At 48.1% G+C, this 27,880-nt stretch overlaps 1 protein-coding gene across 2 annotated transcripts; it reads right to left on the minus strand.

Moving 5' to 3' along the window:
- Positions 1 to 20,495: 20,495 nt before the first annotated feature.
- LOC147100572 (uncharacterized) lies at positions 20,496 to 24,298 on the minus strand. 2 transcript variants are annotated; one of them, XM_085966964.1, is made up of 3 exons: positions 24,210 to 24,298; positions 22,941 to 23,751; positions 20,496 to 20,947 (listed from the first exon to the last, which is right to left on the minus strand). In XM_085966964.1, coding segments are annotated over exons 1-3 (1,089 nt in total). In that variant the 5' UTR covers positions 24,212 to 24,298; the 3' UTR covers positions 20,496 to 20,671. The 2 variants fall into 2 exon arrangements, with proteins under 2 accessions (XP_085823090.1, XP_085823092.1); XM_085966966.1 differs by lacking the exon at positions 24,210 to 24,298 and having other exon boundaries at positions 22,941 to 23,735.
- Positions 24,299 to 27,880: the final 3,582 nt, after the last annotated feature.

Genomic DNA, 27,880 nt, shown 5'->3' on the forward strand with positions numbered 1-27,880 from the left:
GTTCTGAAGTAACCTTGCAATCCATTCAGTTGTAAACAATTCTTTCCAGGCATCTCGGGATGGCCAATGAATGCAGCCTTGCCAGCAATAGCCACATCCTGCGAACAAATATAAAAAGAGACAGGGGGACTACAGAATCTTCTTACTTCCTACATTACAACAATGAATACACTTGAAAAGTACTTAATTGGCTGTAAAGCACGTTGGGAAAGGCGCTGTATAATTGCACGTCTTTCTATCTTTCTGAAGACAGGTAAAGAGGGAGACTGGGTGACTCTGGGTTTTTTTTGTGATCAGGGCCAAGTGTGTCTAAGTCAGGCACAGAGGAAGATGATGGAAGGACAAATATATCTGTGTGGGGTTACTGCAAAGTCCCTTGAAACTTTTCATCAATGCAGCTTTTTTTAAGCGGAAAATACAGCTACCCAGGACCAGAGGATGTTTCACAGCCTCTTAAACAAATCACAGGACAGTATCAAAATTAAAAACAGCCAAGAGCCCGAAAAGGCCATTTGCCACATTTGTGCCCTAACCTCACAGTACAGCATCCAACTGCATTTTTAACTTCCTTAATGCTTTTGCCTCTGCTATAACATAACAACAATCAAGGATGAGAAAATATCACCAAGGCACTCAGCCTGTAACAAATTAAAATGGCAAGTAAATTGAAATCCAACATTCCAGGTATTTCACTGCAATTCTAGGACCAAATCCTGGCAGATACCTACATGGCCAGCTTTCTCACTACGCTTGTGCTTGTATTTTACATTTGCAGCAGCAGCAATTTACAATTATTTAGTGCCTTTAACATAGCAAATTGTCCCAGAGCATTTCACAAAGACGTAATGAGAAAATGGACATTGAGCCAACAAAGGAGATCACTATCATGAAGTAGGCGTGTCCAAAATCTTGGCCAGCGGTAGGTTTTAAGGCGGGTCTTAAAACAGAAGGGAAATGGGGAGGTTAGGGAGAAAATTTCAGCGCATGGGGCCGAGGCGGCTGAAGGCACGGCTGCCATGGATACACAAGAGGCCCGAGTCAGAGGAAGGAGGGTTCTGGTGGGGTGGTTATAGGGCTGGAGGAGGTTACAAAGATAGGGATAGGTGAGGCCGTTAAGGGATTGAACGCATAGTAAACAAGGTTGGTGAGCTGCAGGCGCAAATAGCCACATGGGAATATGATGTCGTGGCAATAACGGAGACCTGGCTCAAAAAAGGGCAGGATTGGGTATTAAATATTCTGGGATATAAGTGGGGCGATTTTCCCAGCCCTCGGGAGGTGGGTTTGGAGGCGGGACTGCCGGGAAAATGGCAGAATCTGGGAGCGGGTACCCATCCCGCCCCCAACCCGCCTCCTGCCATCTTTCCAGGAGGCGGATACCCGACCCGCACCGGGTCCTGTCTCCTCGAGGCGGGAAGGGGATTAGTGCCAATTAACTGCCTGTTCACAGGCAGTTTTTTGGCTAATCCCTATTTTGAGCCCTAAAGTGTGGGCTTCCAGATGGCTCAGAGCCTCGCCAGGGTCAGCGAGGCGAGCCGTGGGTCTGCGGGGGTCGGAGGGGCCGAAATGTCCGGCGTGCAGGTGAGTGATGAATGCAAGTGTGGAGAGGTAAGTGTGTGAGGTGAGTCTAAAATGTTTTAATAAGATTTCTTACCTTTGCTTCTTCCTCCAGGCTTCATCCCTTTAGGCTGTGGAGCTGCCTCATCTCACCGGCAGAGAAAGCAGAATGGCCGCTGCATTCTTAAATGTAGCAGCCTTCTGCTTTCAGCTCAGGAAAGCTTTCTAAGTGAGTCTTGAGTACAAGGACTCACCAAAGAACAGAGATTGTCAGTGTTTGACAGCTTCTCAAAGCTGTCAAACGATGACAATTCATCTGACAAAAATTTTTGACAGATGAAACGTCATACGTTGACGTTCTCTGTCACCGGCTTTCCCTTAATTGGCTGGCTAAGCCCGCTGGGCGGGTTTAACAAGACCAATCAAGGGAAAATAGCGTTGGTTGGCCAGACGTCGATGGAGGCGGGACTAAAACCCAACAAGCAGCTTTCCCGCCTCCATCACATCCCCATTGATAAAATCACCCCCAAGGTGTTCAGGAAAGATAGGAGGTGGTGTGGCAGTATTGGTTAAGGAGAATGTTACAGTGCTAGAGAGGATGTCCTGGAGGGGTCAAGGACAGAATCTATATGGCTAGAGATAAGAAATAACAGGCCACCAACTAGTGGGAAAAATATGGAGGAGCAAATTTGCAGAGAAATTAGAGAAAGATGCAAGAGCTATAGGGGGAAAAATTTGGTATCGCCCATTTTGGGGTACTAATATTGGCCGGGCGCAAACTTTAGCACCCGGCGCTAATTATCGCCGCCAACTGCGAAATTCATCTCCATCGCCCCTGGAGGTGATTTGAGCGCTAAATCAAGCGCTACACACCTCTCTTAGGGCGCTAACGCCAGGGAGCGAGGCGCTACCTCAAAACGCTACTGAAGCTCAGGTGATGTCAATTACCCTGGAACTCAGACTGGTGCTGTCCAGTTCTTAAAGGGGAGGGTCCATCTTCCTGCACAGCCACACCTTGCTCATTGCAGCGTTTGACCTCGGCCTGCAAGCACCTACAGATATTGCTGAAACATTTGTGATGGATACTCAGAGGCCCAGGGAGAGAGCTCAGTGCTTTAGCGACCAGGCATTGGTGGCTCTGGTTGGCGCTGTTGAACGGCGACGGGCAGTGCTCTTTCCAGAGAGTGGCAGGAGGCCATTGCCCCAGGAGTTTAGAAGAGTCTGGAGGGAGGTGGCCCAGCAGGTCATATTGCGGAGCCTGGTGCAAAGGGCACATACACAGTATCGTAAAAAGTTCAACGACCTCACTCGGGTGGTCAGGATGAGTACCTGCTTTTCAATACCTCTACATCCCACCATCTCAACCTCACTCTGTGCACAGACAGTCTAAATACCCAAATGCCCAACACTCATCCAACAACTATGGCCATCTCATAAAACTCACATGCACATCCCACACCTTGCACACATTAATGGCTATTCAACTATGGTAGGCATATCTGCCAAGCACATGGCTGCACACTCACTCACACACTGTCCTTTTTCTCGCAGGCCAAGCTTTCACATAACTGCCGAGAGACACAGCAGATGGGAGGAAGACAGGTTGGAGCTGGAGCCCCTCACAGAATTGGAGGAGAGTCCACAGACTCATTGCGAGCCAGGTAGTAGGCGCTGTGGCTGTTGGAGAGGTCGACCCCCTTGGGGACAGCAACGGTATGTTCATCAGCTTTCTCTCCTCTCTCATACCACTTCCCCCTCACAACACCAGCCTTTTACACTTTCAATCTAACTAACTGCCTCCAGTCCTTGCTCCCTTCCTTCCCCCCCTGCCCTCACGTTAAAGCCACTCTTGTACCTTCCTGCTTTCAGATAGTGAACCACCAGCTGAGCAGCCTGTTCCTCAGCCTGCCAGTGGGAGCAACGCGCCAGAGGAGGAGGAAGAGGAAGCCGGAGCCTCACCGCCTGCATCTCCCGAGGGTGATGCTTCCAACACTGGGGCCACGCGTTCCCTGGAGGGGAGCAGGGGGTTTGCATCTGATGAGGGTGAAGCTCTGGGACCCAGCCAGCTGCAGCAATGTCATGGGGGAAGAAAACTCTGGGGCCATCTCCCCGGAGGGTGAGTACACGCACGAGATCTGCTGCACAGGACTCGGATGAGGACCTCGATAAAGCGGTCATGAATACTCAGGCTCTGAACATGCATACGGAGCTCATGGGTGCAATGGCAAGGGTGCCCGACAGCACTGATGCACTAGTTAGGAGTGTGGTGGAGTCTGCAAACCCTTGAACCCACCCTAGCCTCGTTGCAGAGGATGGTTGAATTGCAGGGAGACCGTGGGGAACCAGAGCCCATGCCGCGTGTAATGGGTGAGGTGGCCGGATCTATTGCAGCCCAGGCCAACGCAACTGCAACGGCTTAGTGCTGCAATCGAGTCATTGCCTGGTGCCATCCAGTCTCAGGCTGCTCTCATGCAGTCTCAGATTGATGTCATGCAAGCGCTGACTGCTGCCATCCGTGCTGGGTCGCCCACAGTCCACCGGGGATCTCACGCTGCCGCAGCAGGCCAGCAATCTTTGCTCGAGCAGATTGCTCCGGATGCTGAGGTTCTGCCCCGGGGGAGTGGCAGTGTGTCGTTCGAGCGGAAGGTGCTGTCCTCTCTCAGGATGACAGCATTCCTGCTCGCACCACTGCCACTTCGCCATTGCACTTGCCACAGCCTGTAACACAGCCATACCGGACTGCTGCCGCCCATGCAGAGTTGGTGCAGTCTGCAACTGGGCCCTCCAGGCCCAGAGCTGGTCGAGGGCATCCTTCAAGGCCATCTGCAGTCTCTGGATCCAACATACCGCCAGCCTTGCTGCAGCCACTGGGGCCACATTACGGAGGAGAAGTAGGGTGGGAAGGGGAGGGAAGTGCGCAGGGGATGGATATTGTAGTGTATGTACCTTTAAGGGGAGAACTACTTTTTACAGCTCTGGTATACTGTAGTACTGGCAGTGACCACACCTGTATATAACCCTGAGTAGGGATCTGTATAGTTAGTTTTAGAGTAACCCTCATCCAGTAAACACCTGTTGATTGTTCCCTGCAGTCTCTTGTCAAATTATTGAAGGACACACAACATCAAGATACACGGATCCAACATTGGCGACGAGAAGTTTCGAACCTAACTGCAACTCTGCAGAAGAAGGCCGAGTCCAGAAGCACGGGCGTCGACCATCCAGCGGAGACTCCAGCGAAACGGGCTGGCAACAGGTACGGTGCAGACCCTTCCCGGACAGCGGCGGCTAGAGCCGACCAACGGCACAGGAAAAGGCCGAGCAGCGTCGACGGGAGAAGAGAGAGGGTAGAGCGCACAGGGCGCAGCCAGTGTTCAGGACCGACCGGCGTCGACGGGAGGAGAGAGGCGCGCAGGAAAACGCGCAGAGCGCAGCCGGTGTTCAAGGGCCGAGCAACGTCAGCAGGGAAGAAAGGAAAGCGCGGGAGACGCCATTTTGAGCCGCAGCGGAGAAGAAGGGAGAGCGCAGGAGACGCCATTTTGAGCTGCAGCGGAGAAGAAGGGAGAGCGCGGGAGACGCCATTTTGAGCCAGTCTAACCACACCCAGGGATGCCGAAGAGTGGCAGTGTCACAGCGTTCGACAATGAAGTCGAAGATTGGACGACATATGTCGAACGCATAGAAGTGTACTGCAAGGCGAATGAAGTGCCAGATGACAGGAAAGCGCTGGTATTGTTGAATTCAATGGGTGCAAAAATGTATGGCGTACTGCGAAGCCTAGTGACCCCAGAGAAGCCAGTGGAAAAGGATTTTGAAAACATAGTGTCAATCCTACAGGACCACTTAAGACCCCACACCGCTGCTGATAGCGGAAAGATTTAAGTTTCACAAAAGGAACCAGCATAAAGATGAAAGTAATGCTGAGTTTTTAACGGAACTGTGCAAGCTATCGAAACACTGCCAGTTTGGAACGGGACTAGCAGATACTTTAAGGGACAAGTTTGTGTGTGGGCTTCAAAGTGAAGGAACCCAGAAACGGCTTCTATCAGAAAAGGATCTCACGCTGGACAAGGCTTTCAGCATGGCAGTATCACACGAAGCAGCAGCACGGGGCGCGGCAGAGATACAATGGAGACCGCAAGAATATGGCACAAATGAAATGTCATACGGAACAGTGAAGTGCTATCGCTGCGGCAGAACCACGCGACCATAAGGATTGCTGGTTCAAGGACCAAGTGTGCAGACAGTGTGGAAAAATAGGACACATAGCAAGAGTCTGCAGGTCAGAAAAGAAAACCAGCAGCAAGAAATCCCCACAGGAGAAGTACAAGAAGGTACATAAGGTGACGGAGAGTAGTGCAGACGAACAGAAAAGTGATACAGACTCTGGAAGCAAGGAGCTGGGTTGTCTGAAACTACATAATGTGATCAAAACGGAGGATCACCAAACTATCTGGGTCACGCTCAAGATAGCCGGAGTCCAAGTGAAAATGGAATTGGACACAGGATCAGCCCGAACAGTCATAAACCGAGGGGACTACAAACGGTTATTCTCACATATACCCTTGAGAGATACAGAGATTGTCTTGAAGACGTACACGGGGCAAAAAGTCTACCCCAAAGGAAAAATAAGGGTGAACGTTATATATAACGGCAAGGAAACACCAAAAATGGACCTATATGTATTGCCAGATGGAGGACCACCACTACTAGGACGTGAATGGATCCGGAAGATACAGCTAGATTGGCATCCCATACAAGCACTGACAGTAGATGCCAAAAAGGATGACGACGTCACACCTGGACGACTGTCAAAAATGCTAACTGACGCACAAGAAGTGTTCCAGCAGGGACTCGGAACACTAAAAGGCATAACAGCGACGATCAAAATAGAGGAAAATGCAAGCCCAAAGTTTTTTTTAAGGCCAGACCGGTACCTTATGCGATCCGCCCAGCCGTCGAAGCAGAGCTGGAAGGTTTGGAACGTTCAGGAGTACTGTCCAAAGTGGACTGGAGCAAGTGGGCTACACCCATCGTTCCTGTAATGAAGAGGTCGTTGAGTAATACGCCTGGGGGACCAAAGAAGGTTCGCATCTGTGGGGACTTTAAGGTGACAGTGAACCCAGTCCTTCACACTGTACAATATCCGCTTCCGCGGATTGAAGATATTTTCGCCTCGGTATCTGGAGGGAAACGTTTCACTAAGATTGATCTGGCCCAGGCGTACCTGCAAATGGAGGTAGAAGAAGCCTCGAAACAGTACCTCACGATCAACACTCATAAAGGTCTCTACCAATACAACCGGCTGGTGTTCGGGGTAGCATCAGCTCCGGCTATTTGGCAAAGGGCAATGGATCAAGTCCTGCAAGGGATTCCAGGGACCCAGTGTTATTTGGACGACATCCTGGTCACGGGCGAAAATGACAGTGATCACCTCGCCAACCTGGAGCAGGTGCTCACTAGATTGAAGGAATCGCCACAAATGCGAGTTTTTCCAGAAGCAGATCTCGTATTGTGGCCACGTTATTGATGAAGAGGGGTTACATAAGTCCCCTGAAAAGATTGAGGCAGTAGTCAAGGCTCCAGCACCAGAAAATGTGTCACAACTGAGGTCGTTCCTCGGGCTGGTGAACTACTACCATAAGTTCTTGCCGAATTTGTCTACAGTACTACACCCACTGAACACCCTACTGCAAACGGGGGTACCATGGAAGTGGAACGACGAATGTAAACGAGCTTTCCAGAAGTGCAAAGAATTGATCACATCAAAAGAGGTGTTGGCTCATTTCAACCCAGCACTACCAATTCGGTTGGCGTGTATGGCATTGGAGCGGTGCTGTCGCACAAATTCCCGGACGGCTCGGAGAGGCCAGTAGCCTTTGCGTCTCGGTCACTAACCTCAGCCGAGCGTAACTACGCCCAGATTGACAGGGAGGCCCTCAGCCTAGTGTGGGGAGTGAAAAAGTTCAACCACTATCTGCATGGGCAGAAGTTCACCTTGCTGACTGACCACCAACCACTTGTCTCCATCTTTAATCCAAAGAAGGGCGTTCCGGTGATGACTGCGCAACGGCTATAAAGATGGTCCCTTTTTCTAGGGGCGAACCAATATGAAATCGAGTATAAGGGCACGAAACAGCATGGAAACACTGATGGGCTATCATGCCTGCCACTGCCTACTGCGGAGGAAGCACCAGCAGTGGACCCTGTCGAAATATTTTATTCGACTATAATTGAACGCTTACCAGTAACTAACGCTGATATAGAGAAGGAGACCCGAAATGACCCGACACTGTCTCGGGTATATGACTTGACGGTGAAGGGATGGCCAACACATGGTGACTCACTGTTGCCAGCATTCTCATCCAGAAGAGAACAGCTGTCAGTATGTCAGGGGAGCTTGATGTGTGGATCCCGAGTGGTAATTCCACCCAAGTTAAGGGAGAGAGTGCTCAATCAGCTTCACGAAGGCCATCTGGAAGGGGTGAAAATGAAAAGCCTTGCTAGGGCTTGTGTGTGGTGGCCGGGGATTGATCAACAAATCGAGGACCTGACAAAGAGTTGCTCAGGATGCCAGAAGGTCCAAAATGCACCACCACATGCCCCTCTACACCCATGGGAGTGGCCCTCATCTCCATGGCAATGGGTGCATATTGATTTTGCTGGTCCATTCATGGACTCAATGGCCTAGAAATTCAGTGGGCTGCGCCACCAGTTAGCGCCCAAAGAGGGCACTCAGTGGCTTTAGCGCCACTGGCCACACCTCCCGCGATATTTAGCGGGGCGCTAATGGCGGCATTAGCTTGTAGCGCTGCGCCGCCACCGATGACGTCATTGGTGTGCGCAGTGCCCCGCTCCCGCCCCGATCACGATATTTGGTCGCGCCCGCCTCTAACGCCGGTCGCAAATCGCGACCGGTTTACTGGGCCTACCTGTGGCGGTAGTGGCACAAATTAAGGTGGAGGTGCGGGGCGGCCATTTTTTCCGGTGGCCGTCTGCCAGCACCTCCTCGCGCCGCCCTCCCCGGCCTCCTGATCCACCCCCCGGGCAGTGCCGGCTGTGTCCCAAAAGCCCGGCACTTCTCCTTGGTGTCGGGCTCTTTTGCTGGCACTCGCGATCGGTGATCGCGCTGGTGCAGGCCCCTCCCCCTTAAGGAGGGGAGGAAGGCCTGCAGTACAGCAGCGCGCCGTGCCACAGCATGTGGCGCTGTGGCACGTAGCGCGGCGATATATCAGTTTGAGCGCCCCAAGCGGGACGCGGGGAGCCTCGAGCAGCGCCCCGAGTCCCTCTTGGGGCGCTCCCACTGAATATCGGGAGGGCGCAAGCGGCTCTGGCCGGAGCGCAAATTCCGGCGCCCAGGCGAGCTTGGCGCTCCAAACGCGGCGCCACCGAATTTTTAGCCCAATGTTTTTTATAGTCGTGGATGCGCACTCAAAATGTCCTCCACCACCACGGAGAAAACTATTGCAGTCCTACGGACCATATTTGCCAGGAACGGCTTGCCAGAGCAGATTTGCTCTGACAACGGACCACAGTTTGTGTCCGAAGAGTTTCGAAGATTTATGAAACGGAATGGGGTAAGGCATTACACATCCGCCCCGTATCATCCAGCCACAAATGGATTGGCTGAGAGGTTCGTACAAACCTTTAAAAAAGCAGTAAGGGCCATGTGCGATGATGACATTCCACTGCAGCATAAGGTGGACAATTTCCTGTTAGCCTACAGAAATGCGACACATGCAGTCACCAACCAGGCCCCGGCCATGATGTTCTTTAACCGAAGGTTGAGATCTTGTCTGGATTTGCTCAGACCAAATGTACGAAGAGATGTTGAGAATAAGCAATTCCAGCACATCAATGAGAAGCCGACAAGGAGCTTCAATGTAGGGCAACCAGTCTTGGCCTGCGACTACCGAACAGAGAAATGGCAACCAGGAATGATATGCACACGGCAGGGGCCACTAATGTACACAGTGGATGTTGGGGAGAACATTGTGAGACGCCATGTTGACCAGATCCTAGAGTCACAGGAACGAGTCAACCCCATGTCTCGCGTACCTGGTGATGAACCCGACATACAGGTAGCATCTACCCCAGAAACAGTGGCATCGGAAGCTGATGAACCAACCGACGACAGGGAGCCAGAATCGCCTCCGCACCAAGAGCAAGACACTCAGGAAAGGCGCTATCCAGAAAGGATCAGGAAGCCTCCCCAAAGACTGAATTTATAAATAGACTATTTTCAGTTAATGTTGCATGTTAAAAGTGTTAATTGTAATTAGTTGATATTTAATTGTTAAATGAATGTTATGGTACTGTTAATCTAAAAGGGGAGGAATTGTAGTGTATGTACCTTTAAGGGGAGAACTACTTTTTACAGCTCCTGTATACTGTAGTACAGGTAGACTATCCTTTATCCGAAAACCTCGGGACCAGCCGTGTTTCGGTTTTCGGAAAATTTCGGATTTCGGAAGGTGAGCGAAAACACTTCGGTTTTCAGAGTAATTCGGTTTTCGGGAGTGCGGATAAAGGATACACTATCCCTTATCCGAAAGGGTGGGGGTCGGCGGACCTTATGAATACCAGCAAATATCTAAGAGAGCAGCAAATATCTAAGAGAGCAGCAAATATCACACAGAGCAGCATAACACCTGCGTGGGTCAAGCATCGGCAGCGTCGGGTTATGCTTTGCGCCACTTTCGGCTTTCAGAGTTTTTCTGGTTTCGGATGTGCGGATAAAGGCTGGTACACTATATCTTATCCAAAATGGGCCGGGGTCGGCGGGGGGGGTCGGCGGGGGTGGGGTTCGGCGGGGGGGTCGATGGGGGTCGGGTTCGGCGGGGGTCGGGGTCGTGCGCACGACTTACGCTGAGCGATTTCGGTTTTCAGAAGTGCGGAAAAATGCTACACTATCCCTTATCCGGCTAGGCCTGTAAGTCGTGCGCCACTCTGGTCATGTCGTGCGCACGACTTACGCTGACCGAAAAAACCTTTGGTTTTTAGAGGGTTTCGGTTTTCGGAAGTTCGGATAAAGGGTAGTCTACCTGTACCGGCAGTGACCACACCTGTATATAACCCTGAGTAGGGATCTGTATAGTTAGTTTTAGAGTAACCCTCATCCAGTGAACACCTGTTGATTGTTCCCTGCAGTCTCTTGTCAAATTATTGAAGGACACACAACATCAAGATACACGGATCCAACAGATATCACCCTCGAAGGCCGAAAAGTAAGAATTATGCAATAAATGGGGGGAATGTTTGTGGCAAAGTTTGAGGTTCATCTTAATATATTTGTTTACTGTGTTGACGCTTATCTCAATGTGGTAAGATTGAGTTTTGTTAGTTTATGAATTATTGTGTTTGTTTGTAATTGTTTGTCCTGAGTAAATAAGACACAGCTTGTCATATAAATAAAAAATGTTATTGGAACTTTACAACTTTGCTCATTTAACTCATTGGAGCTTTGCCCGGCAATAGGGGCTGCGGGATGCTTGCGATGATGTGCTTGTTCATCCCAGAAGCCACCTTCTCTGTCATTCTTCAGAAGCGGTGTCTTATCAGGCGTTCACAGACAGCCCTTGCAGAGGCAACATTGTAGGCCTCCCTCCCACGTTGGTGCTGCTTATCCTCATCTTCATCCTCCTCCTCCTGAGGTGGTGCACCAATCCCTGGTGGCAATGGCTGTCTCCTCATAATTGCGAGATTGTGAAGCATGCAGCACACAACAATGAAAAGCAAGACTCACTTGGGAAAGTATTGCAGGGCTCCACCAGAGTGGTCAAGACACCGGAACCATTGGTACAAGATGTCGATCATCTGCTCAATGAGGTTCCTGGTGGCACTATGGCTCTCATTGTATGTGAGCTCAGCAGGAGTGTTGGGATTACGGAGCGGTGTCATCAGCCAGGTGCAAAGTAGATAACCCTTGTCCCCGAGGAGCCAGCCATGAGGTTGACGTGGTGGTTGGAAGAGGTCTGGGACACCAGTCTGGTGCAGGATGAAAGCATCGTGGCTGCTGCCAGGATAGTGGGCATTGACGGCGAGGATGCTCTGTCTGTGGTCGCACACCAACTGGATGTTCAGAGAGTGGAAGCTTTTACGGTTGCACAACACCTCTGCATTTTCATGAGGTGCCCGCAATGCCACATGCGTGTAGTCAATGGCTCCCTGAACCATGGGGAAGCCCGCTATCCTAGTGAAGCCACATGTGCATTCACGCTGTTTGTCCCGGGTCATGGCGAAAGAGATGTACTCCCTTCTCCTTTTGTACAGAGCATTTGTGACCTCCCGGATGCAGCAATGGACAGCGAACTGGGAGGTATTCGCTATATCCCCAGTCGAAGCTTGGAATGAGCCGCTGGCATATAAATAGTAAATGGGTAGTAAGAGGAGGGGTGGAGCCAATTAGGGACCAAAAAGGAGACCTACGCATGAAGGCAGAGGGTATGGCTGAGGTACTAAATGAGTACTTTGCATCCGTCTTTAACAAAGAAGATGCTGCCATAGACATAGTGTAGGAGGAGGTAGAGGAGATACTGGATGGGATAAACATTGATAAAGAAGAGGTACTAGAAAGGCTGGCTGTACTTAAAGTAAATAAGTTACCAGGACCAGATGGTATGCATCCTAGGATGCTGAGGGAAGTGAAGGAAGAAATCGCAGAGGTACTGGCCATAATCTTCCAATCCTCCTTCGAAACGGGTGCTGACAGAGGACGAGAATTGCAAATGTTACACCCTTGTTCAAAAAAGGGTGTAAAGATAAACCCAGCAACTACAGGCCAGTCAGTTTAACCTTGGGTAGTGGGGAAGCTTTTAGAAACAATAATCAGGGACAAAATTAACAGTCACTTGGAAATGTGTGGAATAATTAAGGAAAGCCAGCACAGATTTGTTAAAGGCAAATCGTGTTTAACCAACTTGATCGAGTTTTTTGATGAGGTAACAGAAAGGGTTGATGAGGGCAATGCGGTTGACGTGGTGTACATGGATTTCCAAAAGGCGTTCAACAAAGTGCCACATAATAGGCTTGCCAGCAAAGATGAAGCCCATGGAATAAAAGGGACAGTGGCAGCATTTATACGAAATTGGCTAAGTGACAGGGAACAGAGAGTAGTTGTGAACGGTGTTTTTCGGACTGGAGGAAGGTATACAGTGGTGTTCCCTAGGGGTCGGTTCTAGGACCAGTGCTTTTCTTGATATATATTAATGACTTGGACTTGGGTGTACAGGGCACAATTTCAAAATTTGCAGATGACACAAAACTTGGAAGTATAGTGAACAGTGAGGAGGATAGCGATAGACTTCATGAGGACATAGACAGGCTGGTGGAATGGGCGGACACGTGGCAAATGAAATTTAATGCAGAAAAATGCGAAGTGATACATTTTGGTAGAAAGAATAAAGAGAGGAAATGTAAACTAAAGGGTACAATCCTAAAGGGGGTGCATGAGCAGAGAGTATATATGTGCAAATCGTTGAAGGTGGCAGGGCAGGTTGATAAAGCAGTTATAAAATCTTATGGCAGCCTGGGCTTCATGAATAGAGGTATAGCGTACAAAAGCATGGAAATTATAATGAACCTTTATAAAACACTGGCTCGGCCTCAACTGGAGTATTGTGTCAAATTCTGGGCACCGCACTTTAGGAAGGATGTGAAGGCCTTAGAGAGGGTGCAGAAAAGATTTACGAGAATAATTCCAGGGATGAGGGACTTCAGTTACATGGATAGACTGGAGAAGCTGGGGGTTGTTCTCCTTAGAGCAGAGAAGGTTGAGGAAAGATTTGTTAGAGGTGTTCAAAATCATGAGGGGTTTGGACAGAGATTAGAGAGAAACTGTTCCCATTGTAAGAAATGTTGAGCACCAGAGGACACAGATTCAAGGTGATTGGCAGAAGAGCCAAAGGCGACATGAGGAAAACCTTTTTTACGCAGCGAGTGGTTAGGATCGGGAATGCACTGCCTGAAAGGGTGATGGAAGCAGACTCAATCACAGCTTTCAAAAGGGAGTTGAATAAGTACCTGAAGGAAAAAAATTTGCAGGGCTATGGGGAAAGGGCAGGGGAGTGGGACTAGCTGAGGGGCTCTTGCAGAGAGCCGGCACGGGCTCGACAGGCCAAATGGCCTTCTTCCATGCTGTAACCATTCTATGAATGTAAGAATTTAAAATTTAGGGTTTTGGGAGCCAATATAGGTCAGCAAGGATAGGTGTGATGGATGAATAGTACTTGTTATGGAATAGGATACAGGCAACAGAGTTTTGGATGAGCTGAAATTTATGGAGGTTGGGATGCCAGCTAGAGAGCATTGGAATGGTCAATTCAGGAGGTAATGAAGGCTTGGAAGAGGCTTTCAGAGGCAAATGGACTGAGGAAGGGATGGAGGCAGATGAGGTTATGGAGGCAGAAGTGATGGAGAGGATATGGGGTCTGAGGATCAGCTCAGAGTCAAATAGGATGCCAACATTGCAAACAGTCTGGTTCTTAGACACTGGCCAGGAAGGGAGATGGAATGAGTGGCAAGGGTACAGAGCTTGTAGCAGGGCTGAAAATAATGGCTTCTGTCTTCCCAATGTTTAGCTGGAGGAAGTTGCAGCTCATCCAAAAATGGATGTCAGACAAGCAGTCTGACAACTTCTCGCACTATTGTTAGCGGTGAGGGTAGATGAGTGAGGAGAGGGGATGAATGAATTGGTTGATGGTGGGGAAAAGAAGCCATGGGTTATCTTTTCTCTCCAGGATGCTCCTGCAGTACTGGGTGTTTGCTAAGAGTACTGTATACAGTAATGGTATACTGCATCTACATAGCACCTATGGGTGGTATACTGCATCTACATAGTACCTATAGATAACCCACTGGGCAGGTCCATTTAAAAAAAAAATGCACAACCAAACACTGCTCTTGTTTTGCACCATTGAACTCAGAAACATTGGGTGAAGCCGGAGCTAAACCAAACCTACCTTTACAGTTAAAAGAAAATGCCGCAGGTTGAGGCCAGCGAAGTGTATGAAATTCCTGTGTCAGTGTCCTGAACAGGATGCAACATGAATATACCTCAACTATGCACAAATACTGGGATCAGTACCCTGACAAGAATATTTATCAAGGGCACCAGAGGAATCCTTAACCCCCTCACTTTAACCCCTCGTCAAGGAACCATCTGGGTTTACTGTCCAGTCTATTCCCAGGAGTGAATGATGCCTAAATTTAGCTCACTGAACTATCTTACATCAACCAGTGCAGATTGTATTAGCATTCACACCACCATCCTTCAACAAACTGCTGAATGAATGAATGAATGAACACCTTCTTGCCAAATCATCAAAGAAGTCGTCATGGGGCAACCAGTCATGAATTATCAATTGCTTATTAACCTCAAAATCATAATTAGCAACAACTAAACTTAAACATCGAGTATGCAAATAATTAGTGGATAGAGTTAACTGACTAAATGAATAACAGAGGTTACAAAGGTAGTTCAGTTATGTCACAGTAGTTCAGCATTATCTAGTTGGTGATTATGAATTTATAGTTGAGATCAGTGTCTGAGAAAGATATAAATTAGTCAGGCTAATTTAGGATTGGACTTCTTAGATTTTAGATAGAAGTTAACAGCATTAGGCAGCTAGTCTGATGAATATATTAAAGCCTATATGCTTGTAGTTAGCAATGTTTCCAGAACTTATTCAACCTTGTTGAGGTCCAAGTTAATTAAGCATCAGTACCTATAAATGCCAGGTCACACTTTTACTCCCTAGCTTCTCACTAATGAAGGGTCTCACACAGGTCCAAATAGGCATGATATATTTATATCCCCCTAATGAACTATCTCATGGTTTGTGACCTTGATGGCTTGTTTTCTATCACTGGTAAGGAATGTTTTGTTTCTATAAGAATTGATGATTTTAATTAGCAATTGTCATCTTGATTTCCCAGCATTCAGCCTGACTACCAATGTCATTTTGCGAACATATTTAAGCTGTAACTCCATTTTGAGGACACATTTAGGAACATAGGAACAGAATTAGGCCATTCAGCCCCTCGAGCCTGTTCTGCCATTCAATGAGATCATGGCTGATCTGCGATCTAACTTGTAGGGGGTGATGTGTGGCACGTGCCTGTAGGGGGTGGTGTGTGGCACGTGCGCCCAGTCAGTTATACCCCTGACTGCCTGAGTGGTTCGAATCGCTCCCACACCCCTGGGTTCTAGACACCGGACTTAGGTACAGGCAGCGATACAGAAACTCGAGTAGACAAGTAGTTTGGTGTAAGAAAACCAAGATTTTATTAAAAACAGTCTTGTGAGAAATTACTGATAGAAAAAATTACAGGCATAAACAATAACTATACTTATACATGGAATGGGGAACACACGGCACATCGAGAGAAAAACAACTACTTTAACAATCCCCTTATCCTTATCCCACCCCTATACCTAACTAGATTAAGCTATGAGGGGCCAGGAATTCATGCTCACCAATCCAAGCCTGTTGCTTTAACAATTGCGAGTTTTGAGGTTTGGGCTTCTGTCCTCTGGGGTACTCCGTCGCCACGTGGTCTCAGGGCGTGGTGCTGGAGCTGTTGCTGCGACACACCTTTCCTCTCCTCAGCTACCGTCGTCGTCTTGTCACGATGGGTTCTCCTCTTCTTCTCCCTCAGGCGGTCGTCGGCGGTAACGTTGCGTTAGCGGGACGGTTGGCAGTCTTCACTGCTTAGATTTTTCTACCCATTCTTGGAACGCCGGTATATTCGTTATGGCGTGGACACCTGCGTTTAACGCCAGCTCATTTGCAGTGTTCAATAGCCAACTTATTCTCACTGTCCATACATATATTTTCTTCCCCCAAGCGCTAGCTTATAACTAGGCGCTCGGTCTTTATCAATGCGTCTTCTGCTGCCCTTCTCTGCTCTTGTCGGGTCTTTACCTTTTTCTTTGTCTCGCCTCGTTTTGTCTCGCCCTTTTGTGGCCCGTGTGTCCTGTATGACTTTGGACTCGGGTCTCGTCCCCCACCCGCGATTGGTATGGATGTCCTTGGCTGTTAAAACCCAATGCGGGGAGCGAGAAGAGAACCCGTCACGAGGCCAGGGCACGAATACAAGCGGCAGCAGCCCAAGACCAGACAAGAGGTCAGAGTCCAGAGAGCGATTGTTACTGATGGGCCTACAATTATACTCTTTTTGATGGCCCTTATCTGCGTGCCAAATCAGGTCAGTCCATTGTTTAACTTTTGGCGGGCTGTTTTAAATGATTATACCAATCTAGGTTAACTGGTTTTAGATGGCCGTTTATCGCACCTGATGGCCCGATGTCTGGGCTGTATTGTCATTAATGCATTTTAATCGGCCTGTGCAGCCTTGATGGCTTCCTTAAGCTGTTTCCGATTATTTATGTGGACAAACTAATGGCTTTATGTTTAGGCCTAACTGGGTTGATCTGTTTTGATCTTACGTAATGCATATCCAATGTTTGCCTCGCTGTCTAGTCCTTCAAACACAAAAGTCCTTTTCACAGAAATGCATTTTAAGTTTCGATTTCCCAAAGCAGCCTGTTCTGTGCTGCAGAGTCCAAGCTTGTAAAATCTTACAGGCTTTTGGTCATGAGGTGCGGACGCCATCTTTTGGGTACCCCTTTTTAAATTGTCCATACAGGGTCCCTTTTATTAATAACCTTGGGGGAATGTGGGAATTTTGAGAACCTTACAAACTCCATATACCCACCTTTGGCCCATATCCCTTAATACCTTTGGTTAACTTAAAATCTGAGATTGATAGCTTTTAATTAACAACTGATCTGGCATCAATTGCTGCTTGTGGAAGAGAGTTCCAAACTTCTGCCACCCTTTGGCAGCGATTTCGTCAGCGGCGGCGGGAGAGGTGGTTGGCGGGTTCCGGTCCCATTCCCGGCTGCAGCCACTCTGCTTAAAGGATTTTCCATTAATAGGGCTTGTTAAGCCCGCCCTGCAGGGTTGCCGGCCAATTACAAGGACGTGTCATCAGCCGGTTTCCTTAAAGGGATGATGGCCGCATTCATTTTGACAGTTGTGCTGTCAGTGTTCTACAGCATTGAGGTGCTGCAAACACTGACAAGCACTGCAGAAAGATGCACGGCTGCACCCAGGCTCTCGCATGAGTCACAGCACGCAGGGAGGTAAGAGACCCTTCCAATGGGCGGAAGAGACCTCCCCAGGAGACCAATGCAGCCTGGTTGCACATTGCACAGAAGGGCACAAGCAGGGATGTCGTTAGGACCAGGCTGCAGTGGTGCAAACCTTTCAATGATCTCAGTAGATCACAAAACATTACTGCCAAGCCACACTCAACCTCATCCTGCTGTGTCACTCATCACATCCCCATCACTCTGCCTTCCCTACCATACTCCTGCACATCTTTACTCACACCAACTTACATTGCACCTCCACCCATCCCTATCTACATTATCACTTCCTCATCTCACTAGCCACCCCTCACACTCACCCTCATCCCACTGCAAGCATACCAACTAAGAACACACAAGGGTAGGCACTTGGGTGGTTTATCCAGTGGTCATGTGAAGTTTCTGGTAATGTGCTGTCAAACATTGAAATCTTTATTTTTAACACTTTGCGTTCTTGGACAGATTTGTGTGCACCTTTGGAAGTGGTTTAGTGAGTTGCAGTGAATGATGAGACATAATGTCCCCACCCCCCAAATGAAAGGAATGGCTTGGACATTGTAGGGATGCTTTATGGTGCTGGTATGAGGTGGTGCCAACCTGGTGCATCACATGGCAGCCAGGGTGTAGTGTTAAGTGAAGCAAATCTGGACATGGTGAGGCCATCGCTGGCATCCCGGGCAGCAATGTGCACAGGTAATGATGCCCTCTGTCCAGTGCAGGTGTGGATGTTGGTGTGCCCAGTGATGTTGGTGTTGGGGCTGATTGTGGAGAGATTCAGAGGACCAAGGTGAGATTTTTTCAAGGGCACCGATGTTGCTGGAATAGATGGCAGCTGAAGTTGAGATGACAGAAGCGATCTGTCAATGGTGAGAGAGCTTGCTCCAAGGAGGTGACAGTGGATGGAGAGTTTACTCCAAACACTTCCAAACTGCATACAACTCAAAAGTTTCTTCCAAGTCATGAAGGTTCAAGCTTTTGACATTGGAAAGTGAACAGCTGTGAAATGGTAACTTTCATACCACTTTTGCAGCGGTCACCTATTCACAGCAATGGGGAGACAGAGAACCCAACCTACTTACCCGACGTGATCTCCGAACAACTTGAACCCCGTTAAAAAAGTGGTAAAATAGGAAAAGGCTGGCAAAAGATAGTAAACAAGCAATTAAGTATCTTAAATGCCTCCCCCACCGCTTGGTATCAGGTCTGTTCTGAAATCGCAGACCCGACACTCTGGAAACTTACATGGAGGTGGGTTCGCAGTGGGTTCCCAACCCGCTGTCAATCATTTCGATTTTGACAGCAGACCCGCCTCCAAACCCGCACTCTGAGCGCCGGCAAAATTCTGCCCTGTGTAGAAGTGTTTCCTAATTTTACTCCTGAAAGGTCTGGCTCTAATTTTTAGACTATGCCCCAGTCCGAGAATCCCCAATCAGCAGAAATAGATTCTCTCTATCCACCCTATCTGTTTCCCTTAATATCTTGAAAACTTCGATCAGATCACCCCTTAACCTACTAAATTCTAGGGAATACAACCCTTATTTGTGTAATCTCTCCTCGTAACTTAACCCTTGAAGTCCAGGTATCATTTTGGTAAACCTACACTGCACTCCCTCCAAAGCCAATATAGCCTTCCTAAGGTGTGGTGCCCAGAACTGCTCACAGTGCTCCAGGTGTGGTCTAACCAGGGCTTTGTATAGCTACAGCATAACTTCTACCCCCTTGTACTCTAGTCCTCTAGATATAAAGGCCAGCATCCCATTAGCCTTTCTGATTATTTTCTGTACCTGTTCATGACATTTTAATTATCTATATACCTGAACCCCTAAGTCTCTTTTTAAGCTGTAACTTCATTTTGAGGGCACATTTAAGCTGTAACTGCATTTTGAAGATGATTTTTAACTGAGAAGCAGCTCCAAATAGAACACAGTGTACAGAAACTGGAGAAATGTTATTCTGGTGCAATAAGGGACACTTGTCTGAGAATGGAATGGTACAGAGAGACATTACTCTGTATCTAACTATGCTTTACCTGACTTGAGAGAGCTTGATACAGATTCTGGGTACCTAAAATGGAAAAGGCTAGAAATTCGACTCCTTTGCACCTGCCATTAGTGCCTCCGGTGGGGCACTAACGGGGCGCAAAGTGCTTATGGGGGGGGGGGGTCGAAAAAAGCGCCTCCCAAGAAATTCGGTGGGACGTTGCCGAGATGCTACCCGATAACGCCTCGCCCTCGCCGGTAGCACCCCGGGCCACTGCACCGCCAGCAATGACGTCATCTGCATGCGCCGTGACCCCTTACCACCCCGCGGCAGAAATTCAGTGGCGTTCTGTGAGTGATGTCGGTGGCGGGGCGGCCGCGACCAGCGCCGCCATTTTCTTTTTTTGGCCGACCTCGAGATCGGTCTTCTGAGGTGGGCCGTGGCATGGTCCTGGCCGCCATCGCGCAGCCTGGGACTGCGTCTCGGCGCCGGGCTGCGGCCGCAGCACCACGCCGCCCTGGTGGCCTAATGTGGCCATTGGAGGCCCTCCCCTTTAACTGAAGGGGAGGGGGCGTTGAAACGCGGCAGCATTCCGTGGACCGCTGCCGATCGCGCCCCGGTTACCGCCCGAGATTGCACTCCAATTGCTGGGTGGGGCAGTAAGCCGAATTTAGCAGCCGGGGCGGTACTTCTGCTAAATGTCTGGTCTTAACTCGGTTACCGCTCCCAAATGGGGCATAACCGAATTTCGCGCCCATAGTGTTTCAATGAATGACACAACTGAAAAAATTGCAGAACAGGATGATTTAGAGAGTGATATTATATAATTAACGGTGTTATTCTGTAACAGGAAGTACAACAGCTACAGGCATAACATGATTCTGTTCTAGTTGCAGGAATATTTGCTCAGCATTGAAGTGATTGTTGTTATTTTAAGTGACCTCTGTGAGTGATGTGATGGGTGGTAGTGAGTTCCAAAGATTAACATTTGCCCATCTCTCTGTCAGTCACATTCACCATGGCGCTTCCTGCCAGATGCTCTGGTGTGCGACATATCACAGAGTCCACGTTGCTGATATGCCTAAGCTTGACAGTATTTCTGTGATGTTTAATCCAGCAGCGAAGGTAACTGTTACCAGAGTCACACCTCCAGGGGTTCTGATATAATCTGATGGTACTGAGGTTAACTAGTGGCTCAAATGCTCCATCAGGCACCAACTCTAACTGGTTCTCATGCAGATCCAAGTAAGTGAGGTCCTGTAAAACACATTTTATCACGTAAATGTTGGAATATAAATTCCAGCTCCAAACCACTTGACTGAATTTTCGCCTGTCACTCAGTCCTGGGTATCCACTATTTCAATACATAAACCATACAGACACTTTGATTAGATTACACCCTAGTTGCTATTGCCTCTCAGCAAATTAATTCAGTGACTAAGCGAAGTGAATCAGAAGGTCCTAAATTAAATTACCGATCTGTGCTGAGTTAGCTGGTTGCAGCTGGAGTGATGGCAGTGGTGGTGCAGTTGGCCTCAGTACCTCTGTGTCAGAAGGTTGTGGGTTTAAGTCCCACTCCAGAGACTGGAGCACATAATCTAGGCTGACACTCCAGTGCAGTGTTGAGGGAGTGCTGACTGTTGGAGGCGCCGTCTTTCGGATGAGACGTTAAACCGAGGCCCCGACTGCTCTCCCAGGTGCACATAAAAGATCCCATGGCACTATTTCGAAGAAGAGCAGGGGAGTTATCCCCAGCGTCCTGGCCAATATCTATCCCGCAATCACCATCACAAAAACAGATTATCTGGTCATTATCACATTGCTGTTTGTGGGAGCTTGCTGTGCGCAAATTGGCTGCCGTGTTTCCTACATTACAACAGTGACTACACTTCAAAATGTACTTCATTGGATGTAAAGAGCTTTGGGACATCCTGAGGTTGTGAAAGGTTCTATATAAATGCAAGTCTTTCTTTCTTTCTCTGGGTTCGGGAGAGGAAGAAACTCTGGATCACAATCTAGTGACTCCTGCTGGAAACTGTGCATGTGTGGGCATCAGGTGACAACAGTATTGGGCATGTCTTTGATACCTCTCATCACCCACCCAACTGCTGATACTCATTGTTAAGGCTCACATGTGAATAATAGCCATTTGGGAAGTTACCAAAGAGTTATTGGCACTCGTGGCACCAACACAGAGATGACACCTTCAGAAAGGAAGGGGAAAAGCTTGCATTACCAAACAGCAAGTCAACTCTGATTGTGATTAGGCTGTGTTTTACTTAAAATAACTAAACTTGGTGGGCTTAAAGGGACAAACCAGCATAAACACAGCTCCATCTTAGTAGAATAATACATAGTGCATTGCATAGTATAACACTCCTGTCATTATAAAAAAAGTATCATCCAAATTGAGCAATGCCAAGAGAGATCTGTCAGCTCTAAATATAAACCATTGATTAGGTACCTTGTCATCATTAGCTACTGGCCATTAGTCTATGGATAGTTTTTCCTTTGGGCTCCTGTGCCTGGGCAGAGGAGTGATTTGAACCTTTACTTTCTCCATAGCTGCAATCTGTGCCATTATATGACTGGCCAACAGTCATTGGGGTGGAGGGCAGGCGAGTGTCCAACCCATCCAGCTTGAGGCCTGGACTGCTGTTACTCACGGTCCTCATTTACATCCTGCCAGCCAGCTGCCCGCCCAAAATGGGAGTAAAGCAGAAGCTGGCCGGTTAAAGTCATGCAGGCTGGAGGCCGCCCGCCGGTTGAAAGGATCTCATGGGTGGGAAGGTTGCAGGGTGGGGGGTGGAGCCCGGGGCAGCAGAGACTGAGACTTTCCTGGTGGTGCTCACAGGACTACTACTCCTCCTGGCCCCACAAAGGAAAGTTTAATACTTGCCTCTTGTGTCCGCTTCAGTCTTCAGAGAAGATTTCACCGAGTGGGGCAGCCACAGAGGGCACCCTGCTCAGATCACGGTTAAAAGGCCACCGGGGTCCTATTGACATAACAGGACCCTGATTTGTATACATGTATGTATGGAGTTCTCGCCTGATCTAGGTGGGTGCTTCAGCCATTGCCAACAACAACAGCATTGAAATCCCCATGGAACTGGAACAGAGCTCCTTTTTAACTGCCTCCCGCCGTGCCTGGTTTCCTCTGGGCGAGGGGGAGATAAAATCCACCTGACCATTGTCTACATTATTTCAATATTTCAGCGAAAGCTAATAATGTTAAATTATTTTGTCCTACCTTTAAAGAATGCAAAAATCCTGTAGGAAGCCTCTCCAGTTGGTTGCTGTAGAGAGAGAGCGTTCGGAGCGGCGTGTGACTGAAAAGCTTAGGGGGTAACTCTCGGAGGCTGTTATTTGCTAGTGTTATCCAGGTCAGGTTTGGCAACCAATAGAAGACCTTCTCAGGGAGGGACTTCAGTCTATTGTGGTTGAGAGCACATATTCTGAGATTATGCAATGGTTCAAAAAGTGATTCTGGAAGAAGAGAGAGATGATTGTATGCCAGAGACAATACTTCCAATGCTTCCAACCCCAGGAAAGTATGTGGGGAAATCACTTGGAGATGATTGTTGGACAAAACTAGTGTCTTAAGTTTCTTCAGGGGGAGGAAAAGTTGATTAGAGACATTGACTAACTGGTTTGCATTGAGAAGGAGGTACTCTAGATTGGGAACATTGTTGAAGATATTATCTGATAAGTGGGACAACTGGTTGCTATACAGATAAAGCCCTCTTAGCTGAGGAACCCAAGCAAATAAGTCATTTGGGAGCAAGATGAGTTTGTTCATCTGAAGATGAAGCACTTTAAGATCAGATGTATTCCTAAAGGAATTTGTTTCTAATTTAATTGAATTATTTCTTAATTTCAGAATGTTGACGGCCTTGGGTATATCAAGTGGAAGAAAGTTGAGTCCTGCGCTTGAACAGTCTACTGTTAGATTATCCTGCGTGCGGCTACAGGTGCAGACACTTGGACAGGAGCTGAACCCTTCAACAATCGACACAAGGGTGAAAATCATGCACTTCCACGACATGGTCCTCTTCTTTCCCCTGTAGAAACAACAACTTGTATTTAAGTAGGAAAACATCCCAACATGCTTCACAGGAACGCAATCAAGACAAAAATTAACACCGGGACGAGTGACTTTAAAAACTTGGTCAAAGAGGTAGGTTTTAAAGAGAGTTTGTCAGGAGGAAAGGTGGTGATGTGGAGGTTTAGGGAAGGAATTCCAGAGCTTTGGGTGATGACGGCTGAAGGCATAGCTGCCAGTGGTGGGGAGAAGGGAGTAGGGGATGCATAAGAGGCCACAGTTAGAAGAACGCAGAGTTCTTGGAGGGCTGTCGGAGGTTACAGAGTTAAAGATAATAGTAGAAAATGAATAATTTAGGATAACTTGACATGAGCAGAAAACATTAGGAGCAAGCAGTTTGGGGATAATAGAAGAATTACTGAATAAAAGTAACTGAATTCTGCTAGGTATCAAGGAATGTGTCCGTGTAAATCGTACATGAGTGAGGTCCCAGCTGCAGTTGCTAGTTTCGCGCCAAAAGCAGACAAGAAGGCTCCGGTGACGTAGGTGGATCACGATAGAGCAGCGGCGGCCCACCGAGGCCGAACATCCGCTGCACCTGAGCCCCACCTCCGGTAACATCAGGAGGCGGCTTACTGTCGCCGAAGCAGCAGGGGAGTCTGGCAATAGGCCTTCGGGACGGGAGGCGAAGATACGGAGACCGGCGGCTGAGGTGGGCAGAAGGCGGCCTGGAGTTGTGGATTGGGGTCATGACCCCTTCGGGTGAGGTTGTTTTTACCGACGGCAGCATAAGCTGATTTCTTGCTGGGTCTTTATTTTTGCCTCCTGATGGAGGTGTGCGACTCGGAAAGTCAAGTCACACGAGCAATGACATCCACTTTTATCCCCATTGGCTTATTTAACCGCAACCAATTCGAAGATCCCCTCGGAACAAATCGAGTGCATTGCCAGGCCGAGCAAGAGCTCAGGCATCAGCTCAGCAACAGGGAAAAAATTTTTTTTCTTGTCAGTTGTGGTTGAACTTTATTTGACACGTATTAAAGATATCAGAAGGTGAGACCCATCCCTTCTATTTTTTTTTCCTTTTTTAAAGAAACAGGAAAGGTATTCTCTTCCCCTTCCACATTTGGTCTTTGTGGTTTGTTCTAGTTGTCCAAGTTATAAAGCAAAGTATTGGCAAATAATCCAACCATGCATCAGAAAGAGCAATAATTCCTCATCAAACTATGCTGATATGGTGACTTGGTCAAAAAGAGCGTTGATTGACATTTAATGAGGTCAAGTTAAGAGCCTGTTTCCACGATAAATAAACCCATCCCCTTAAGCTAAAACTGCTCCACAGTTAAACCTGCCCCAGTTTGAACCTTTTATGTGCCTATTAATAGGAGAGAGCTGATTGGTGAGTGTTTGTTTTTTGTTAACCTTTTAAGTTTATTCCTGTCAAGGTAGTTTATAGTATATTATAGAGGCATAGCAGGGCAGCTCAGTCCTGTGAATTGCACATCCTGTGCCATGTGGGACAACCTGGACACTTCTCATGGCCTGGATGACCACGTGTGCGGGAAATGTCGCCAGCTACAGCAGCTCGAACTCTGGGTTTCGGAGCTTGAGCGGTGGCTGGAGTCGCTGCAGTGCATCCGCGAGATTGAGAGTTACGTGGATAGCACGTTTCTGGAGGTGGTCACCCCACAGCTTAAATGGGTGACTGCCAGATAGAAGAGGAGGACCAGGCAGGTAGTGCAGGGGTCCCCTGAGTGCATCTTGCTTGCTAACCAGTATTCAGTTCTGGATACTGGTGAGGACGATGGTTCCTCTGAGGAGTGCAGCCAGAGCCAAGTCCACGGCACCATGGGTGGCTCAACTGCAGAGGTGGGGAGGAAGAAGAGCAATAGTGGTAGGGGAATTCGATAGGGGAATAGACGGGCGTTTCTGCGGCCGCAGACATGACTCCAGGATGGTATGTTGCCTTCCTGGTGCCAGGGTCAAGGATGTCGCTGAACGGCTGCAGGATATTCTGAGGGGGGAGGGTGAACAGCCAGAGGTCGTGGTCCACATAGTTACCAACGACATAGGTAGAAAGAGATGAGGTCCTGCAGGCAGATTTTAGGGAGCTAAGAAAGAGATTAAAAAGCAGGACCTCAAAGGTAGTAATCTCCGGATTGCTCCTGGTGCCACGTGCTAGTGAGTACAGAAACACGAGGATAGAGCAGATGAATGCGTGGCTGGAGAGATGGTGCAGGAGGGAGGGCTTTAGATTCCTGAGGCATTAGGACCGTTTCTGGGGGAGGTGGGACCTGTACAAGCTGGACGGGCTGCACCTCAACAGGACCAGAATCAATATCCTCGTGGCGGGGTTTGCTAGTGCTGTTGGGGAGGGTTTAAACTAGCTTGGCAGGGAGATGGGAACCTGAGTGGATTTAGAAGGGAGAGAAGCAAAGCTGGAAATGGAAGACAGAAAATTAGTAAGCGAGTTTGGTAGGCAGAGGAAACAAAGGCTGGAAAATAGACAACAAGGGAGTTTGGCAGTGTTCAATGGTATATACATCAACGCAAGGAGTCTAGGGAATAAAGCAGATGAGCTGAGGGTACAGATAGACACGTGGGAGTATGATGATCTAGCTATTACTGAGACCTGGCTGAAAGAAGGGCAGGAATGGCAGCTCAACTTTCCTGATTACAGGGTTTTCAGACGAGATAGAGAGGGATAAAAAAGGAGGGGGGTCGCAATATTGATGAAAGAATCAATTACAGCTGTGAGGAGGGAGGAGATCTTAGAAGGATCATCAAATGAAGCTATATAGGTTGAACTGAAAAACAAAAAAAGGGGCAATCACACCGCTGGGAGTGTACTATAGACCTCCGAACAGTCCGAGGGAGATAGAAATTTGCCTACATATTTGCTCTTCTGAGACGTGCACAAATAGGGCAGTAATAGTAGGAGATTTCAACTTCCCTAATATTAACCGGGATAAAATTAGCATGAAAAGCATAGAGGGAGCAGAATTCTTAAAATGCATTCAGGAGAATTTTTTTAGCCAGTATGTAACAAGCCCAACAAGAGAGGGGGCGGTTCTGGACCTAGTTTTAGGGAATGAAGCTGGGCAGGTGGAAAGGGTATCCGTGGGAGAGCATATTGGTGGTAGTGATCATAATTCAGTTAGATTTAGGGTAGTTATGGAAAAGGACAAGGATGGACCCGGAATAAAAGTTCTCAATTGGGGGGAAAAGCAAATTTTACTAAGCTGAGAGGTGATTTAGCCAAAGTGGACTGGAGACAGAAACTTGAAGGTAAATCAGTGTCAGAGCAGTGGGAGGTATTCAAGGAGGAGATAGTAAGGGTTCAGAGCAAGTATATTCCCTTAAAGAAAAAGGGTAGAACTAACAAATCTAGAGCTCCCTGGATGTCCAGGGGCATACAGGGTAGGATAAATTTAAAAAAAAAAGGGAAGCTTATGACCGATACCGAGGACTCTACTGCAGAAAGCCGAGAGGAGTGTAGAATGTGTGGGGTGAAATTAAAAAGGAAATCAGGAAAGCAAAGAGAGGGCATGAAAAAATATTGGCAAGTAAAATCAAGGAAAACCCCCAAATGTTCTATAAATACATTAAGAGCAAGAGGATAACTAAAGTAAGAGCAGGGCCTATTAGGGACCATAAAGGTAACCTGTGTGTGTAAGACATGGGTATGGTTCTTAATGAATACTTTGCGTCTGCAATGTTTGCATCGTTCCTCTTGTGAAAACAATCAGGGAGGAGGAGTGTGAAATATTAGATGAAATAAACATAGTGAAAGGGGAAGTATTAAGTGGTTTAGCATTTTTGAAAGTGGATAAATCCCCAGGCCCAGATGAAATGTATCCCAGACTGTTAAGAGAAGAGGAAATAGCAGTGGCTCTGACCATCATTTTCCAATCCTCTCTGGCTACAGGTGTGGTGCCAGAGGACTGGAGGACTGCTAACGTGGTACCGTTGTTTAAAAAGGGATAGACCGAGTAATTACAGACCAGTCAGCCTAACTTTGGTGGTGGGAAAATTATTGGAAACATTTCTGACGGACAGGATACATCTTCATTTAGAAAGACACTGCTTAATCGGGGACAGTCAGCATGGATTTGTTAAGGGAAGGTCGTGTCTGACTAACTTGATTG

Source organism: Somniosus microcephalus, chromosome 25 (assembly GCF_052327205.1).
Source record: "Somniosus microcephalus isolate GS21.2 chromosome 25, FLI_Smic_1.0, whole genome shotgun sequence".
Classification (NCBI taxonomy): Eukaryota; Metazoa; Chordata; class Chondrichthyes; order Squaliformes; family Somniosidae; genus Somniosus; species Somniosus microcephalus.

What these genes read in the sequence shown, in the direction of transcription:
- LOC147100572 (XM_085966964.1), bottom strand. An exon ending in GATTTTTGCATTCTTTAAAG is followed by an intron (nt 20,948 to 22,940) that starts GTAGGACAAAAT and finishes TGTGTTTTACAG; the next exon opens with GACCTCACTTACTTGGATCT.